This window comes from Prunus mume, linkage group LG4, assembly GCF_029339155.1.
Source record: "Prunus mume cultivar Tortuosa linkage group LG4, ASM2933915v1, whole genome shotgun sequence".
Taxonomy (NCBI): domain Eukaryota; kingdom Viridiplantae; phylum Streptophyta; class Magnoliopsida; order Rosales; family Rosaceae; genus Prunus; species Prunus mume.
The window spans coordinates 17,649,423-17,669,552 of NC_142701.1; the positions used below are offsets into that span (position 1 = coordinate 17,649,423).

General features: G+C 38.5%; 2 protein-coding genes, 1 long non-coding RNA gene and 1 pseudogene across 44 annotated transcripts; 2 read left to right on the forward strand and 2 right to left on the reverse strand.

Moving 5' to 3' along the window:
- Positions 1-46: 46 nt before the first annotated feature.
- LOC148918048 (uncharacterized) lies at positions 47-853 on the forward strand (annotated as a pseudogene).
- A 4,004-nt stretch (positions 854-4,857) lies between these two features.
- LOC148918049 (uncharacterized) lies at positions 4,858-6,187 on the reverse strand. The gene is made up of 2 exons (XR_016125866.1): positions 5,078-6,187; positions 4,858-4,959 (listed from the first exon to the last, which is right to left on the reverse strand). It is a non-coding gene; the product is annotated as an uncharacterized LOC148918049 (long non-coding RNA).
- Positions 6,188-6,318: 131 nt separating this feature from the next.
- LOC103329747 (uncharacterized) lies at positions 6,319-10,328 on the forward strand. Of its 8 annotated transcripts, XR_016125854.1 has the most exons (5): positions 6,329-6,592; positions 7,022-8,074; positions 8,701-8,913; positions 9,815-9,878; positions 10,034-10,328. XR_016125854.1 is itself a non-coding variant. In XM_089049665.1 (2 exons), the coding sequence occupies exon 2, from the start codon at positions 7,083-7,085 to the stop codon at positions 8,022-8,024; it is 942 nt and encodes a 313-aa protein (XP_088905791.1). In that variant the 5' UTR covers positions 6,319-6,592; positions 7,022-7,082; the 3' UTR covers positions 8,025-8,325. The 8 variants fall into 8 exon arrangements, 1 of the variants encoding a protein (XP_088905791.1); XR_016125855.1 differs by lacking the exon at positions 9,815-9,878 and having other exon boundaries at positions 8,624-8,913; XR_016125853.1 differs by lacking the exon at positions 9,815-9,878.
- A 437-nt stretch (positions 10,329-10,765) lies between these two features.
- On the reverse strand, positions 10,766-19,930 carry LOC103329749 (nuclear pore complex protein GP210-like). Of its 35 annotated transcripts, none has more exons than XM_089049648.1 (16): positions 19,716-19,929; positions 18,900-19,544; positions 18,250-18,412; positions 17,947-18,075; positions 15,773-15,891; positions 14,889-15,665; positions 14,482-14,593; positions 13,781-14,381; positions 13,555-13,683; positions 12,978-13,454; positions 12,776-12,886; positions 12,599-12,661; positions 11,997-12,038; positions 11,821-11,901; positions 11,569-11,614; positions 10,766-11,396 (listed from the first exon to the last, which is right to left on the reverse strand). In XM_089049648.1, the coding sequence occupies exons 6-9, from the start codon at positions 15,105-15,107 to the stop codon at positions 13,626-13,628; spliced, it is 990 nt and encodes a 329-aa protein (XP_088905774.1). In that variant the 5' UTR covers positions 15,108-15,665; positions 15,773-15,891; positions 17,947-18,075; positions 18,250-18,412; positions 18,900-19,544; positions 19,716-19,929; the 3' UTR covers positions 10,766-11,396; positions 11,569-11,614; positions 11,821-11,901; positions 11,997-12,038; positions 12,599-12,661; positions 12,776-12,886; positions 12,978-13,454; positions 13,555-13,625. The 35 variants fall into 35 exon arrangements, with proteins under 35 accessions (XP_088905774.1, XP_088905773.1, XP_088905757.1 ...); XM_089049647.1 differs by having other exon boundaries at positions 12,974-13,454; XM_089049631.1 differs by lacking the exons at positions 12,978-13,454; positions 13,555-13,683 and adding exons at positions 16,932-17,075; positions 17,168-17,247.
- Positions 19,931-20,130: the final 200 nt, after the last annotated feature.

The window sequence follows — 20,130 nt, forward strand, 5'->3', positions numbered from 1 at the left end:
GAAGAGCAATCCAGATCATTATTCTCGCTGGTTACAGTGTAACGATATGGTGCTCTCATGGATCCTTAATTCCATTGAACCTGAGATCGCCGATAGCGTCATCTACTCGACAACGGCACATGAGATTTGGGAGGACCTGAAGGAGCGATTTTCTCAAAGCAACGCACCAAGGATTTTCCAACTACAACGAGATATTGCTTCCCTCCATTAAGGGCAAATGTCTGTCGCTGGCTATTTCACCAAGATGAAGGGGTTGTGGGATGAATTGGCTTCCTACAACGATTCGCCGACATGTTCATGTGGTGCTATGAAGAAGCATCATGAAAAAGAGGAACGCAATGCCCTCATGCAATTCCTGATGGGTTTAAATGAATCCTATAGTGCGGTAAGGGGGCAGATTTTACTCATGAATCCTTTACCAAGCCTTCGTAGAGCATATGCGTTGGTTTCGCAAGAGGAAAAACAGAGAGAATTAGGTTCTGCACGGGTTGTAGCTGAAAGTGCAGCGATGGTGGTGCGATCCAGTCAGCAACAACAACGGGCCAACAATAATCAACGGCCTAACATCAGCCAACAACATCAGCAGTCCAGGCCCAATCAGTTGCTAAACAACTCCAGTTTCAGTCAACAATCGCTGCTTTGTTCTCATTGTGGGGACACAAACCATGTTGTTGAAACCTGTTGGAAATTGCATGGCTATCCTTCATGGCATAGACTACACAAATCAGGAGGAGGCAATCATAACTCAAAAGGAGGTGGGGGCCGCAACAAATCTTCTTCAGCAAACCATGTGGATGCAAATCCTAGTTTTTATGATGTGAAAGCCGTGATGCCCAACCTCACCAATCAATAATATAAGCAAATATGTTCAGTCCTTAAAGAGAAGGAAAGTGATTCACAGCCTGATTCCCAAGCAAATATTGCCAGTTCAGGTTTGTTTAAAAATTGCTCTACAACACTTAATTGGATGATTGACAGCGGGGCGAGGGATCATATCACATCTTCCCCTCATTTGCTCACAAATGTGAAGCATTCCACCATGCCACCCGTAAAGTTACCAAGTGGAGACCAGGCTCCAATTACTGCTACTGGCACTTTGCCAATAAATTCATATTTATTTTTGAAAGATGTGTTGGGGGTTCCCACATTCAAAGTTGACTTGATGTCTGTGAGTAAGATTACAGAGGATTTAACCTGTTCAGTAACTTTCTTTCCACAATGGTGTGTTTTGCAGGATTTGGCCTACGAGGAGGACGATTGGTCTGGGTAAGCGACGTGGAGGCTTGTACTATTTAGTAGCATTGGCTTCTCCAAACTCCTCTCCAAATAAATCTGATCCATCTTGTCATTTGGCTTCAGCTTCCGCAGATTTATGGCATCGCCGTTTGGGTCACCTATCTTCGGCTCGCTTAAATTTTATGTCCAAAACATTGTTAAATTTCCCTTGCTCTTCAAATAATATTTGTGATATTTGTCCATTGGCCAAACAGACACGACTCCCATTTACTAATAGTTCCATCACCTCCTTACACCCTTTCGCACTCATTCACTGTGATATTTGGGGTCCACATAAAATAGCCTCTTTATCCGGGGCACACTATTTTTTGACTGTGGTGGATGATTTTACAAGGTTTACATGGATTTTTCTCATGCACAATAAAAGTGAAACACAAGAGCACCTTCGATCCTTTTTTGCCTATACCCAAACACAGTTCAACACCAAAATCAAACAGATACGTGTGGACAATGGGGGAGAATTTTATTCTCTTCGCAATTTTTTCACAAATCATGGGGTCATTTACCAACGATCTTGTGTTTACACCCCCCAACAAAATGGGGTCGTAGAATGCAAACATTGCCATCTCATTGAAATGGCACGGGCTTTACTTTTTCAAGCCCACCTTCCCCTTCATTTTTAGGGCGAATGAGTGCTTACCGCTGCTCATATCATTAACCGAATTCCCACCAAACTATTGGCCCACCAAACTCTTTTTGAAAAATTATATGGCAAACCACCTTCCTATAAACATATGAGAGTCTTTGGGTGTCTTGCTTTTGCCACCAATAATCATCCCACCTCCAAATTTGATACTCGTGCCAAGAAAAGCATTTTTTGGGGTATCCTAGTGGGCAAAAAGCTTACAAGTTGTATGATCTCACCACCCACAAAATTTTCATCAATAGGGATGTTAACTTTTTTTAGCACCATTTTCCTTTCCACACTCTCAGCCCAACCACACCATCAGACCAATTACATGTCCTACGCACACCACACATCGCAGACCTTGATCCATGTCATCCAACCTTGGGCCCGCATACCTTTCCTCCAACCAACCCAACCTCTTCCCCTAAGCACAACTTCACACTTTCAAGCCAAGATGATCCCATCTCTCCAGCCACGCCTAACCCTCCAGCCAACCATTCTTCTTTTTCCCCTACTGACCCACCTATTTCTACAGCCGACCCCACCACATCATCCCCTGCTGCACTTACAAATCCAGAACAACCTGCTTCTCTTCCACTTTCTACTCCTCATCTTTCTACCAATCCACCTATCAAAGTCTCTGAGTGTTCCAAACAAGCTCCTATTTGGCAGAAAGATTATGTTCTTAATCACGTCCTAATGCCCAGACCAGCATCATCGTCTTCCTCGCCGCCGATCCTGCCCAAAGGTACTCGTTATCCTCTCTGTAATTTTATTTCATATCATCGTTACTCACCTTCACATCTTTCTTTTATTGCAATTGTCAGTAGTAGTGTGGAACCTTCTTGCTTTACAGAGGCTGCTGCAGATCCCAATTGGCAACAAGCTATGCGCTCTGAACTTGAGGCCTTTTAACGTCCAACAACACATGGACGCTCACTCCTTTGCCCCCCGGCAAACAACCTATTGGTTGTAAATGAGTTTACAAAATCAAGCACCGTTCTGACGGTTCCATCGAACGCTATAAGGCTCGCCTCGTGGCCAAAGGATATACTCAAACTGAGGGGATTGATTATCATGATACTTTTTCACCCACTGCCAAGATGATTACTGTACGTTGTTTGCTTGCTATCGCCGCTGCTCAAAATTGGTCCCTTAGCCAGTTAGATGTTAACAATGCTTTTCTTCATGAGGACCTCTATGAAGAAATTTACATGTCACCTCCTCCTGGTCTCCGGCGACAGGGGGAGAATCTTGTGTGTCGCCTCAACAGATCACTCTATTCTCCATTGTGACAACAAGGCTGCACTACACATTGCTGCTAATCCAGTTTTTCACGACAGAACTCGTCATATAGAGATGGACTGTCACTTCATCAGAGACAAGATACAGGATGGTGCAATCTCTACCAAGTTCATACCTTCTTCACATCAGCTAGCAGACATGTTCACCAAACCCTTGGGAAAAGATCCCTTCTTATCCATGCTAGGCAAGTTGGGAGTTCTTGATATTCACTCTCCAACTTGAGGGGGAGTGTTGGAAAGTAATCAATACCTGATTCTAAGGCAACTAGAATAGGAAAACTTTCTTTGTAATTGTTTGACTTTTCCTAGAATTGCTGTACAATTCTTTTCCTAGTTAGGCTGTGTATATTTTCCTAGTTAGGCTTGCGTTCTCCCTGTATAAGAATATTGTACAATCAATAGAATTATTATTCCGGCACAATATCTTCTATACCAATTTTACGAACCTTTCCTATTTAACAATAAAGAGAAAAGGAAAAACAAACAAACTACTAACTCAAAAAGGAGTGTAGAATGCAATGTCAAAGGAAACAATATGCACATGGATGATCTATGATAGATCTACCAATTTCATGCATGGTTCAGTTTCTTTTAATCAACCAAAGACAAATTAATTCACTAACCACAGTACCAAACTTGAGAAGGAGAGAAGGCAGGCAAGCAAACTGACTCCTATACTTGCTTGTTATTCTCTTTAAAATGGAGAAAAGTAAGTTTAACAAGCCAAACAGTTAATTTAAAAATATTTATTATAAAAAAAGAAAAAGAAAAAAAGAGAGAGTACAGCCGGGCGGTTATACTTTATAAAAATATGGTATAGCCGCTCGGTATACTATACTTAAAATAAAATAAACATCATAGCCGAACGGCTATACTTAAAATTAAAATTTTAAAATATACCTTGTACCTGGGATGCATTTGGATGTTGCGCTTCTTGGTGGACCTGAAAAATGAATAATGGTGTTAACTTTATGGAAGTCTAAAATGAACAACATGGTCACATTGACAATGGTGCTTCCGTGGAAAAGTTATTTTAAAGCTATAAGTTTGTACAGAGTTTCATGCCAAATACTGGGAACCTATGTAAAATTCCTCTCTCTCTTTATATTTCAGACGGTTTTTGATATAATTATTTTTATGCAAAGTTATTAATATAATATATATTTATCCTACAATGACTCAGAAAATTGTTTTCAAACGCGAGAATCTGGTTGGGGATGGCCATCCTCTGCCTGCAGTAGCAGAAGTTCCACTGTCTGTTATATGTAGCATTCCTGCCTCGATTGTTCTAATAGTGGATGAACATGATACAAATGATTTCCTTTCTTCAAAAATGCAAGGAGTTAAATTTTACTTTCAATATATTTTAATATACACTTTTTTAAGTTAATCATTAACAATCATGTAATTTATAAAAACTTTTAACACCCATTTCTTATGTAGTAAATGAGTTTTTGATGTGTTTTAAAAGTGCATTCCATGTGAAGTTTTTATTTTTATTTTTACAATGTCAATCCATATATTTTTTTTTCTACTGTGGTTGCAAAAACGAAGGAACCCAAGCTGACTTGGGGCATGCTTTCACGTTATTGGGTGGGCCTGTAAGTTAAGAAAATTTTCGGGCCCTTTATGTCTGATTCTTCGCCGAGACCGGCACTGGTAGGTCCTCTGCTGCCGAGACCTCCGCTATCTCCTCCTCCGCCAACTCAGTTGGGATCTCCACCGCTGATGCTTCACTCATTGCAAAAACGTTTTTGGTCTCACTCTCTCTCTCTCTATAATCTCTCTCTATCTCTGATATCTGTAACTCTCTAAACCCTATGAGATGATTTTATACAATTACACTTACAGGAAAGTGGCCAACGACTTGTTGGCCCGTTTTCATGTTATAGGGACTCCTGGGCCAGCCCTTCGTGCGTGCGCAGATGATTTCCAACCAAGATGAATATGGGCCCACATGCATCACAGACTAGTCCGCCTAATACTTCAGATACAAGTTACCATTCACAGTAAACAAAATATAAACAAGATAAATTAAGGTGTACCTATACCCAAATTTCATAGACTGGATGCTCTGGGCCAACTATGTGCGATATTGGGCCGGGCCAACTTATAATAATTTTAGAGACCCGAAACATTGAAAAAGATAAAATCTTAACCGGAAAAAAAATATCTCTACATGAAATTATAAACATTAACCGGAGAACAGATCTCTAATTCATAAAAAGCAAATTGATCTTTCAATTCAAACAATAATATATACCCCAAACATTGAAAAAGATGAAATCTTTAACCGGAAAAAATATCATCGGAGAACAGATCTCTAATTCAAAAAAAAGCAAATTTATCTTTCAATTACAAACAATAATATATACACCAAAACATTGAAAAAGATGAAATCTTTAACCTGAAAAAGATGAAATCTTTAACCGGAAAAAATTATCTCTACATGAAAATATAAACATGAATCGGAGAACAGATCTCCAATTCATAAAAAGCAAATTGATCTTTCAATTCAAACAATAAATATATAACCCAAACATTGAAAAAGATGAAATCTTTAAACGGAAAAAATTATCTCTACATGAAAATATAAACATGAATCAGAGAACAGATCTCCAATTCAAAAAAAGCAAATCGATCTTTCAATTCAAACAATCAACATATACCCCAAACATTGAAAAAGATGAAATCTTTAACCGGAAAATACATGAAAACATAAACTTGAATCAAAAGATTATGATTCAAGGTTATGTTCATCTTTCCCTGTATCCGATCAAAGAAAACGAAAATGAACTAAAGAGAGAGAATGTGATGTTTGGAGGTGAGAGACGATAGGCTTACAGATTAGATGTGTGCTTATATAGTATCAATTAGGGTTTTCTGCGGAGTTACGAACTACCCTTTGTCATTTACTATTCTTGCTTAAATTCCGGTTCGTCAACACGCGACTCCAACTCGTTTTTCCTATGCATTTGTTATCATCTTGACCGTCCAAATTTATCTAGCGATCACGAATGTGCCACGTCATTTAAGTGTTTTAATCCATCAGATAAAACTCCTTGCAGTGTTACAGTCAACAACTCCCTTCCCTCCTCCCTCATCTTCCTCCCTCTCACTTCAGACCCAAAAAAAAAATATATATCTTCCTCCCTCTCACCGACATCCCTTCACATTTCTCCTCTGCCTCACCAAAATCAAATCAAATTAAGATTGAACCATGACATACACATGCAGTATGCAACAAATATAAATCCTACATAACAAACCCTAAATTAACCTATCTCTCTCTCTCTCTCTCTCTCTCTCTGCATTATCACGAAGAAAAGCAAGCAAACAGTATCTATCTCGATCGGCTCCGCACGTAAGTTTTTCATTCATCAATCTGTCGAATGCTTAATTTGCTTTACTTTTGTTTGTTGTTTCCGTGAATTCATCACCTCTACTTGCTTTGTTTGTTTGTTGTTTCCGTAAATATACATCTAAATTAAATCCTCATTTGATTTTCGTTGTTAACTCGATCGACTGCACACTAATTTAGGTTTAAAATTCGTGCCTCCAGTCCACCCTTACTTAAGCTACCTTACCCAGGCAATTAACAAATTAAATATACTTCTTTTCCTATTACATTCCTTGTTGGAGAAGGATATTATATTCCTTGTTGGAGAAGGATAGGGATTGTCATCCTCATTGATTTAGGGATAGTTAACTACAAATATATATATACAGATACACATACATACAACACCTTCAGGTTGGATTTGAGTCTGACAACGACTCCTACGTACTACAGGTCATCATTACAGGCTGCTTGCTGATAGTGATACACCCACCCACCAACCAAGGCACAAAGCATGAGCAGCATATTAGCTGCTGCCCAGTTATACGCACGGAGAAGGGGCACCTCAGCTGCTGCTTCCGAAATACAGAGCATCAGCAGCTCAACTGGTGCTTCCGAGTACTGTTTTTTATATACCGGTGTGAATCAAAAAGAAGATGTAAGAATCTCACTAGACTCAATTCCCAGGGACAGTTTCAAAATCTGTATAGATTATCAAAAGATAACTCGAGTCTTCCTTTATATTGCTGGTGAGCATCGTCGAGTAGAACTTCCTTATGCTTCTACATATCACCTCCTTGCTGAGAGGAGTTTCTATGTCCCTATGCGTGATGTCAAGCAATTTTCATCAAGGCCTAAATGGACGCATGTCTTGGCTTATCATCTTTCCAAGATGGGTGTCCCACAAGGTGCGCAGCCAGCTCTCATTGTAAGAATACTTGACTACATTGAAGAGGCCGACAACCACAGCGTTGAGTTGCCAATTCTTGTGCATATTGTGGATGCCACTTATCACTATCTGAAGTCGGACCACAACAACGACATCCTTGATAGGGTTATGAGGCAATCCTCGGAAGCATACAGGGCCATGCTTATTCCTGCAGCTCAATCATCCATTCAGGGCTTGGAGAATGTGAGGCTTGATGATCCTACTTTGGCCCCGTTGTCCTCATGTATTATTTGTATGGAGGGCCTCCTCCTTGATCATCATGATGATCATCACTCTGATCATATTAATGCCGTCCCTGCTTCTCAAGATGATCATCATGATCAAGATCAAGGTCAAGGGGTTGATTGTCGCCATCCACCAAGGACGATCAAACGCTTGCCCTGCTTACACCAATTTCACGAAGATTGCATCGTCCCGTGGCTGCAGATCAATCACTTGTGTCCCCTGTGCCGATACCCGCTGGAAGTGCGCGAGTCATCAAAACCCAAACGAAGGAGATTATCATGAAATAATGAAAGAAGACCTGCAGCCATGATGCTCAGCTGGAACAATATATGGTAAGAAGTTAAATAATTGCTGTATTAGCTACGGACCTGGTTATTTCTATTTCTTTATTTTGAGGGGAGGGTTTTCATATCCTATCCTAGTGATTATGCTGCTCATCAATGAGAAAACAATGTACTACTGCTACTGGTTTTCTAAGTTGCATTAGCGGATTTGTCTTGTTTAACTATTTGCGCATTTAAGCCTGAGAAAAGTAAACAATCTTAAGAATTATAAATAATATATGGTTTTCCGAGCAAAATAATTTCATGTCTAAGGTGGTGTCCTCCTAATTATAGTCTAAAAGTTCTTCATTCTTTTCTTTTCTTTTCTGGTTGTTTGGTTTTCCTGCGACTTATATTCCTTCATGTTTTCCTATAAAGACTGTAAAATCATGAAGAAACTTGTAGCGTGCAAAAGAATTAAGTTAAAACTGATAATACTTATTTGTTTTCTTCCCCCTCGTTTTCTATGTAGTTGCTGTCGATCTTGAGTATAATCCTAACACAAGATCAAAAGAATGCCTCCTAGTACAGAGCCTGAACTGATTGGGCTCTTTGCAGGGAGAGATAACATAGCTATTTACCCCAAATTTTGCGGGGATAGATCAGAATGATATACATACCTTGGTTTTCCTTAGGCAGAAGCTGGCTTGATTAGTATGTTCTCTTCGGGATCATAAAATCAACATGCATGTGGGAACATTGTACCTGGTATTCCTCTTCTAGAGGCTTGGCAAGCTGTGTGCACAGGAGCATCATATACTCATATCATCAAAGTCTTTAGAAGAAAGAAGAGTGGAGTTTGGAGTTGAGACTGAAGGTTATTAGTCTTACACCTCCCAAATATTAAGGTACTTCATTTGTATTATCAACTACTTTTACAAAAGTTGTGAATCTTTAAGAAGGAAAATCATATCCATTCTCAAAGTAATGGATATTTTGTAGTTTCCTGAGTGTATGCGTCATATATATATATATATATGCCTGCACACACGTGTGTATGAGATAGAGAGAGAATCAGGGAGATGGAGATGAGCTTGCTTAAGGCCTATGTGAAAATATTGAGTGGATGAGTAATAATACCTTATACCTAAATAACTTTGTATTTCCAAGGTATCCGTTAGATTCTATATTTTTATATGTTTTCCACGGCATTGATCGATCGACCGATCTGGTTGGACCTTTAATAACAGCACATTACTTTGAATGCAATCAAAAAGCAGCAGCCTCGAGAACTAAATTGTGATCCAAGAAATTCACTTCAACCCGATATATTGGGATCAATTATAGCATTATATAATAGAAAATAAATAAATTAAAAATGATAAAACAGATGAGTTTGAGTGTAGTTAACTCGATGTTATACCTCTGGGATCAGAGTTTAGTGGTACTAACTACAGATTAATTAACTACTAGATTAGTGAGAGCTATATGTAATCTCTCTGTTGTCACTTTTATTTTATAACAAGCATGCATTTCCCAGCTAAAGGCCTTCCTTTAATGATTTTATTTTTATGTCAAAACGTGATCCTATTTTTCCTATTCCTATACGTATATAAATTAAATATTATTATTTACATATGCCCTGCCCAGATGATCATACCCAGCCTCCCTCTCAGTGATCGCTTGTTAATTCTTATAGACACACATCATCGATCTCTGCTTAGATTCAATACGTAGGAAACTAAAATGTTAAACGTTGTGCTAATCGGCCTGAGTGAATGCTAATTGGACACATCTCTTTGTCTTAAGTTTGGCTATACTTCTCTGTGTTCTTGAAGGATTTGCTCTCTAAAAGCTGTTCTAGCAGTAACAGGTGCGTGTGGTTTGTGTTGTAATAACTTTTATCCCCTAGATTTTCTATGAATCATCATGGAATGAGCGGAACTGGATTTATGTGCTTCATTGATTATTTTTCTCCTTTCCTGCTTACTTCTGTTGTATGATTCTTATGTTATGTTACGTGTTCAGGCTATTGAGGTGTGGTTTGTGGAATGGATCCAGGCTATCAAGTTCATGGATGGAAACTGCACAGGTTGAATGTACCTTGTTCAATGAAGAGATTTTAGCGATTAAATTTATGACTGAATCTATCGAGTTAATATGCGAGCACATATCGATCACCAATAAGGTTTCTACTATTAATCACTAATTTCAAAGATTATCTTTTTGCTGAGGATGACAACTCAGATTTCAAGAGAATTGCAAGAGTAACACTCCATTATGTTGAAGAAATTCACCACTATGATACAAGTTTTTTCTTCTATTATTGTGCAATTTATTCACAAATTTAGTTATGTAGGAAGGAAGGCAGCATGCTTGTGCAATTTATTCACAAATTTATTTATCTTTCCATCAGAAGTAGGTATCCTTGTTTGATATTTTTGACATGTATTTTTACACGTTGAGTTGAGGAGCAAGTAGATCACCACCCTCACCCTGGTCAAGTCATTGTTTGGCCCTAATACTTTAGTTTGACACTTGCTTCTATCTTAGTGTGTTACTGTCAGTGTCAAGCATAGCAAAATATATCCATCAGCATTCAGCAACACCATGCTATCTGCTTGTGTATGAACAAATAATCAGTGTGAGATGTTCACGAGTAATTGCCTCAAGTTATTAACTGTGCTGGAGTCCATCTCTATTTGATTTGGAATCATCGCCACATCAAGTAAACTTGACCAAGTCTGCACTGATAGACTCTTCTCGCCAATGCACCCCAAAAAAAGGCAAATGCTTGTTAGACTAACAAAGTCGAGAGAAATTGAGAGATATTCTGTACCACTTAACCTACTACAATATGAAAACTATAAAATGATCCCTATCAAACATGTACTCGAGTTGCCAGGTCGAGCAGGAAAATGAATATCAGAATATCCTCATTAGCACTCTCCCTTCGCTCGGAGCTTCCCTGATCACCCCCTTTATACAGCCACCCAGGTTCCACCCTCACGCTCCTTTGTCTCGAGACTCTTGACATATCCCCGGTTACCTCCAAAGACCAAGCTTTGATGGCACAGGTGGCAGCTACCATGCCTTTCAATACCAGAGCTTATCCGGGTTTCCCCATCAATTTGAAATGCTTCCTCCACGAAGGCATCGATCCACACAGCCCACCACTACGTGACGCAGTGAAAGTACTGAGTGACAGACCTTGCACCATGACTAGAACAGCCTAGAATTGTTCAAAGCTTTTATTTCTTCTACCAATTGTTCAAAGCTTTTGTAATAAATAGCCTAGAATTCCTCCAGATTTACAAAATTCGACACTAACTATGATCCCAACATGACAAAAATTGAATCGAGAACCATTCCTGTTACAGACTAATTGATCCTGCACAAAGGTTAACAACCAAGCAGACCCAATTAGCAACATAAGAAGAGATTCTGTGGCAACATAAAAAGAGAAGCTGATTAGAGTGCCTCAAAATGCAGCTTTATGGACAACAGCAGTGGAATAGAAACTTAAATCTGAAAAGGAATTGGGTCAAACAATTGAATATTACCATATGCCACCAGAAAGTTGGGGTCTGCATGTACATCAACCAAAACCTGGAAAAGGATAAAGAAAGATAATTAGAAATCATATTGCGTGCAATGTTTTTTTGGACTCAGGAAATAGAAATAAAGGCAATCCTTGAGATTTCAAACTATACAGCATTGTTGCCCTCTCATTACTCTTCTTATTATTGATACTTAATTCACTTTAACATATCATAACAGAAGCATATAATCAGCCTCGGGATGGGACATCAAACCTCAGTGAGCTTGGTAAGAGGGAGGGAGGAGAGAAGGGAGTTGTTGACTGTCATCGGTAGGAGCAGTGCAAGGAGTTTGATCTGATGGATTAAAGAACTTAAGGAATTAAAAAATATTTTAGACAAACGAGAAAATTCAAGAAATGGTAACAAATATAATATGCACTGCACCTTACCAATTGTCTCGTTCGCCAAAACCCTTTGGCGTTATAATTTACCTGCAGAGAAAGAAAAAACTTTAAGCCCTAGCAAGAAACTCAAAAAACGAAGGACGAGAAGGCCAATCGATATAAAGAGCCAAAAGTTCCCAAATTAACTTGAAGATCTTTGCGCAAAGCTACATAATGGATGAGCCTGTGATTCCCAGCGTTCTAAGGTATCTTTGAGCAAACAACCTTCCAAGGAGGTAGACATTATTGTGATTTAGCCGGTATTTCTCTGGGAAAATTTATGTTACGTTAGGGTTTTCGTATACCAAAGCACTTATGCACAGGACGACAGGTCCGAGGCATTCCACAGCTCTACCTTAGTCATTACAACCACTTTGTTGCAAAAGGGAGGGTTGCAATTTGTGTTACTTTATTTTCTTTTTCTCCCCATTTTTCCACAGAGATAATTAACTGATTCCAAATGGAGATATTACGGATAATAGAAGCCAAAAGAAAAAATAAATAAATACGGAAAGTAGTAAAAAAGAGTACGATCTGCCCAGAAACTAGACATGGTTACTTACTAAAAGCCATAATAATAGAATATTGATAATGTGTTCAGAGCCTACCTTAGCATTGGGATTGAAAAACACCAGATTGAACTCTGGGCTGACCATTAGAGTAGAAACTAGCTACTCGGTATTAAAAAATTAAACGTGAGATTGACAGATTTAGAAGATTAAAAGACTAAATATGAAAGGATGCATTTAGGAAAATATAGTAAAAAATTGAAAGAAGAATTATACCTGTATACGAATTGCATCTGCAAGAACATTCTCTGGACTATCAAGCAATGGAACAGACTAATGACCACCCATGTTATCCCTGAAACCAATGGCAGTAGCATGAACTGTACACTAAGAAGCAAAGGATTAAACATGTTAGCTCATACCCAATATTAGCATATAAACATCAAGGTAAGGAAAACATAATATAGCCCTTACATACTATGAAGTGGGGCCGAAAAGAAACCCCAATAACCAAATAAGGAAATTTGATACTTGAACGTCATATGCATCTAGAAACAAATTCAGTTGATGAGGTCTCACTTCTTGAGTTAAAGCTCTGGACATAAATTTTGTCAATCTAATAACAGAACTAAGAGATGATAATATAAAGACAAAGAACAATGAAATTCTCAAAGTAGCAGGCCTGACTAGTTTTTCAAGCTCTATAACCTCTCCCAACTGTGCTCCGACCTCTCTAAATTATCAGCATCATCCCAATTAGCCATCTCATTACAACTGATAAGTTCCCACCTCAAATAAAGAGAAGATGAGTTTGCAAAAGCTTCTCCAGAGTTACTAATGCCAATTGCAGCTAATCTAATGGTGCGCCCATTTGCCACAGTAACAGGGGTGACACGAATTCACCCTGAGCTGTGGTCAGCTTGAATTGCAGTCCGCATGACTTCGCGTTCATTTACTGTAGAGTGGCCATTCACCATAATCTTAAAAAATGTATATTAAAATATATTGAAAGTGAAATGTAACTCGCATTTTTTAAGAAAGGAAATCATTTATACCATGTCCATCCACTTTCAGAACAATTGAGGCAGGAATGCATTGCTACATATAAGAGACAGTGAAACTTCTGCTACTGCAGGCAGAGGATGGCCATCCCCAACCAGATTACCGTGTTTGAAAACAATTTTCTGAGTCATTGTCGGATAAATATATATTATATTAAAGAATTTTGCATAAGGATAAATATATCAGAAACCGTCTGAAATATAAAGAGAGGAATTTTACATAGGTTCCCAGCATTTGGCATGAAACTCTGTACAAACTCTTAAAGCTTTCAGATAACCTTTCCGCGGAAGCACCATTGTCAATGTGACCATGTTGTTCATTTTAGATTTCCATAGTTTCAACAAAGTCAACACCATTGTTCCACTTTTCAGGTCCACCAAGAAGCACATCATCCAAATGCATCCCAGGGCAGGGACAAGGTATATTTTGCCCAACTTTACCAATTGCTTATCAGTTTCTGCTAGAGCCAGATCAAAAAAGTATCCACTGAAATGTTTTCCATCACCTCCCTGACGAATGCTAAGCGGTGAGTATGCCACAATAAGTGAAGATGCTTTTAAGACAATAGGCCCACCAGAAGAGCTATCAAAGTAGTGATATTCTTTTGATAATGTAGCATGAAGAGTAGCCCGGCCAGAAGCAGAGGCATATATATATGCCCATGAAAATGGGGGACCATAATTTGATGCATGGAAGTCGGCATTTCCTAAACTGTCCAAAGCAGGGGACTCCCCTGTTGCATTGACAATAAAGAAAGACTCACTGCCTGCTTTCCACTTTATGAAGGAACTGAACGCATCACATCTATAAAAGTAGGCACCTGAAAATCAAAAAAATCAAATTTTAAAAGGCCACCCACCATTGACACAAATCAATTACCATATGATTCTGGTATATATGTGTATATCATATGACATTACCATTTGATGCTTTCATTGTAACAGCAGCTTGAAGATGTGTTCCTACGACAGTCTCAACATGAAAGTTAAGGAGCATGACCATAGATGCTGGGACAGAAACTTCAACGACAACCTATTGCGGTAGAATAAATACTATAAAAACTAGTATTGACAATAGGGATGAGAGAGAGAAAGATATAAAGATCCATGTAAACATTGTATAGCATTTGAGGGTGTGTGTGTTAGAAACTTGAGATTAGAGATTAGGTTGTGCAGCGTGCAGAACTTTAAAAGATTCCATAAAGCAAAGAGTAAGAAGGTCAGTGGACACTTGATGCTATGAGGACGCAAAAGAACATATACAGTACCCTGTACCTCATCATAATTGAATGAATAAAATATGGAGAGCACTTTAATAGTAGCTTTACCAGGCTTCTTGGCCTGGACAAACCCAGAAGCAGACACAGACACAGTACCCATGTCTGAAGAGAACCATTTCTAGTCACTGGATGCCTTAGCACAACCTGTATAATTTGATAGTGTTCAGATTCCCTAAGCAACATTAGAGTCGAAGTTAAAGAAATCGAGTATACCAACCTCCTGATAAATATCAGGGGCCCAGGAACGGAAAATGGTTGGAGACTCATGCGGACATCTGTGACAAACCTTTTAAGGTTTACCAAAGAAGGAATAAACGATCAGCCAATCCAACATTATCATTATGGTTGGGGTGAAATCTTAGTTTCCAGATTTCAATAGGAAAACTTTTTTTCCAGATTCCAGATTTCACTAGGATTTCTAGATTTTCCAGATTTTACTAAGTTTTAGTTTCCAGTTTTTAGTAGGATTTGATTTAAGTTTCCTAGTTTGTTTGGATTGGTTCCTTTGTGGATTAGGATTCCTTTTTAGTAAGGGATTTTTATCCTGTTGTCTCTAGGTTTAGTTTGCTATAAATACTCCCTATGTAGTTCTTAAAATTGAGATTTGAGATATTAAGAAAAGTTTACTTTCCAGATATTGGAGACTCCTTGGTGTGAAGCCAAGGCATCTTTTACCACCTATTTTCCGTTTTCCCATTGTTTTCGCTTCCGCTAAATTAACCAAATACTCAACTCACCCATATCCTACATCAGAGACGCATCACTTTTATCCAAACTAAACTAGACTTGGTCACAATCCATGACTTCTTGTGCAACCTTGAGAATCTACAAGCAGAGACGAACCAACTTAAGCAAAATAAGAATAAAATTTAAAATAGAATCATAAAAAACAAATCAGGAACTAGGAAAAAAGTTAAAGATCACATCATTACCTCCTTCGTCTCATTTAGCGCACTAAAGTAAGTCAAAGAAGCTGTCAATTTATCCCGTCCCTGTGAAGTTGCCTTTAGAATTATAGAATTCTGTCAGCCATGTTTGATTGCAACATCATCTGATACAGGAAAAATTCTCCAGTAATCAGACTGGTTATTGGACAACTTTATGTCATCACTCTGCAATTCACATAAGAAAAGAAAGTAGCCAAAAACATAACAAGCTGCTATATAAAGCAAAACAGAAATTTCTATAGTATAATGCAAGACAGACATTAGCATCGGATGAGAACAAAGGACATTTGCAGAAATTCGGGCCAAAAGGAAGCAAATATGTAGAGAAAAACAGAGAATGCAAGAACATTATTCGACATGAGAAGCAATTAATAGGACATACAATAACATCTTTCATAAGACGATCATAATTCACATTGTGGAAAGGAAAATGAAAAGAAGAAAGAACCCTACTAGTAAAAAATGCAAAGTAACTGGATATATCATTGTTTGAACAATGATACTGGAAGAATGCATGCTTTACCTCTGTAATGTAGATTTCTTCAGATAATCTTTTGACATGAAACTGAGGGATGCATGCGAGATTAGATTCAGGAATGGAATTGGTAAATTCAAAAAAGTCGCCATTGGGTTGGTATGGTAACTTTAATAGGCAAAAAGCCTAGTCAGTTGTGCAAATTAATACATCATGCATTCCCCTCTCGTGCAAATTGCAAATTGCAAATGATGAGATTATGTGCCTTTTCTTAATATAATACAAGGTCTAAGTAATAAAACAGAAATAACTGACAACGTCAATAACCACTTCCACTATAAGTACTAATTAAGTAGTATACACAACAGAACAGGCACAATGCAAAGCCCTGCACAGAGCAGAGGGAAACACAACAGACACAAAGGAAGACTCCAGCAGCTTTCAAAATTACAGGAAGATTACTGCATAAATGGCTCATACAATTTGAGCAGCACAAGCTTTGGCCATCCACAGCAAGACTCGAAATATTACAAGTTGAACACAGCACAGCCATGACAAGCTTTGTTCTCATTCACAAAATCCTATCATTTCTCCACCTCCAGATATGATCCACAATCCCAGCCAGCCAGGCAAAGCTTTTTTACTACATAACATAATGCACTTGTTTACCTTTCCATTGAGCAGCACAGCAGCCCAATTAACAAAGACGAGACCAGAAGTGATCCCATATTCACCGTGCACTCTAGAGTACTATGTATCATCATCATAAAAGGAGCAATCAAAGAATTAGTGCTCATGCGATTCCAGCAAAACCTGACACAAAACCCAAAATCTAATAGCCTATGGAGTCTATACAAGTGCTCGTAAGTACTAGACAAGCATTCTGTCAAGAGTTGCCTGCTTACCTTTGTCGGCTAACCAAAGGATGGAAAGCTCCTCCCTCAACATTATTGTTGCTAATTCGCATCAGACAGATCAGCCCAAGCTGTCATAGGTCTAGAATTTCTGAGTTTCTCCCAAGCACAAGCAGTACTATAGAGTATAGAAATACATTGCAACTGTAAACAGCTTGGCTAAGATTTAGTGTTCATATGAGTTCTCCAATAGTTACTGCTGTCATTTCATTATCCTATTTAGGTACTGGCAGTGAGTAACCTTGAAACTATGGCTAGCTTTGTCATGATCCTAGACAAGCCCAGCTGAAAGGTATAAAGCCCTTAACAAGTGTCAATCTTGTATATTTTTGCACACTTGTTCTAATCCATATTTTTAATATTTTCAGAAAAGATTGAAACTTGGGATTTCAGAAAAGATGTCATTTTCAATTGAAACCAGATAACAGAAGGTGGTAACTGGTAAATTTGAACAACAAAAATCCCAAGTTGAGAAAACAAGAAACTCCAAGAACATGATCGCATTCAGTTATAATACCCGCGATAAGCTAAAGGCGCAAAATCTAAAAAGCCAACTGACTACAATATTATAGCATGACCCCAATCACAAAACAACACAAAAGAATCAAGAACACTGTCTTGACTCTGAAGTTTAATGACAGGAAACAAACTGATAGCATTCTCAAACTGGTGTTCCAATGGAAAATAAAGAAAGAGAAAAGAAAGAAAAACCAAGAAGAAGAAGAAGGAGAGAGAGAGAGAGAGAGAGAGAGAGAATCGTATCAACTGACCAGAAGACAATTGAGCCACATTCTCCTCAGGCTTGCGCATTGAGTTGCGAAGAATGGATCCGAGGCACATGAAAAATGATTGCAGTGTAAAATTACAGGTTCCCATAACAGCACTGCTTCTGGGGCATTCTAATAAACATTCAAGGGAAGCTCTATATAGCGTTTTATTTATTTATGAGAAACAAGCAATATATGACATATAATAATATGGTTTAATGGTAAACCAAAAGACCAACTTTTTCAAACAATTCAGGTTACTGCAGGGAAAAAGAATTTATGAAATACAAGAAAAGAAAGGCTTGCCTGCTTTGCCCAATGATCAGGGACCAGTTTAAAAGTATACTCAATGCTGCACCACTTAAAATTTTGTACATTTCATTCCCGAAACCTGCCTCTGATGCTTTACCCATCACAAAGCCATGCTGACAAAACTGTTCTGGACAAAGATTTCGGACATGGGAAGCACCTGAAATTGAATGAGTCGTATGAGCTTCCATCTCTCAAAAGTTCTAAAGGATGAATCACAGGTTCCAGACTCAAAGCAGGATGCTATGAAGTTTGAAAAAAAAAACAAATAAGAAATTAAAAATCACTTCTTTTTATAAGGATATCAACAAATTCAGTGAAAAATATAGATTAAATATAACAAAAAACTTGTATATGGAACAAGAATGCGAAAGATGGATGGCCTGACTGGGAATAGTTGTGAGGAATAAATACACTGGATGGAGTCAGAATATGGGCAGGCAAAGCATGAAAGTGCTAGTAGAATTGTTCAAGCAGAATCAGGGAACATAACCAAATGTATCTCACACAAATGTAAAACCTTAAAAGAAGCTGAGAAATTAAGAACAAGACCAATTTCAATGTTTGGGACTTTCATGAATCAGGTAGCATGTATAATACATGTGACACTAACAATCAGCCTGAAGAAAATGAGAGTAGACAAATACCATTCAAGTCAAAGTGATGCTGAATAAGTTTCCTGACTCTGAGACTTTCCTCCCAGAACCCTCCTTTGAAGTCCTTTCCCATCTCTTCCACCATAGCAAAGGAGTTGGATTTTCTCTTAATCTTGTTCTCTGGCTCGTCCTTAACCCCAACCCTACCACCACCGCTTTCAGACGCTGAATCCGAATTGTGAATTTGCATAGGGAAATCGGGGCTCGATGGAGAATCAACTTGTCTTAAGTTGAGCATCAACAGCCCCATTCCAGCACACACTATCAGAATGGATCCTACAGACACCCGTCTCCTTCTCCAAACACCACACCTCATCTTTTTCCTTTCCTTTTCTGTGTGGCTAATGGATCTGAAGCCACAGATCGCCGCCGACTACCTCTGCCTCTCAAGAAGCTCAGTTACTGAAACACACAGAGAGAGTGGCGACTACCTCCGCCTCTCAAAAAAAGAAAAAAGAAAAAAGAGCATCAACAATGAGTGCACTACCAAGAAATGAAATTGAGAATTCAATGGCCCCAAACATCTCGTCATCATTAGCATTTCAAAAAGTACCTTCACCACTATCAAAGGCACGGACTCGAAGCGCGGCAAGCCCATCTAAGTCAAGCTTAATGGAATTATGAAATATCTGAATTCTGGAAAGTTTGTCAATAAAAAATTTGCAGCGAATCACAGCTCCAGTATTTACATTTGCATCGTAAACAATGAATATAATAGGAAAAGAAGTATATTCAGCCGATTAAAATATCAAACAAACAAAGCAAGTAGAATTAAGCATTCGACAGATAGATGAATGAAAAACTTACGCGCGGACCCGATCGAGATAGATACTGTTTGCTTGCTTTTCTTCGTGATAATGCGGAGAGAGAGAGAGAGAGGTTAATTTAGGGTTTGTTATGTAGGATTTATATTTGTTGCATACTGCATGTGCATGTCATGGTTCAATCTTAATTTGATTTGGTTTTGGTGAGGCAGAGGAGAGAGGTGTCAAGGGATGTCGGTGAGAGGGAGGAGGGAAGGGAGTTGTCGACTGTAACAGTGCAAGGAGTTTAAAGAATTTAAAAAATTCGTTAAATGACGTGGCACATTCGTTATCGCTAGATAAATTTGGACGGTCAAGATGATAACAAATGCGTAGGAAAAAGGAGTTGGAGTCGCGTGTTGACGAACCAGAATTTAAGTAAGAATAGTAAATGACGAAGGGTAGTTTCGTAACTCTGG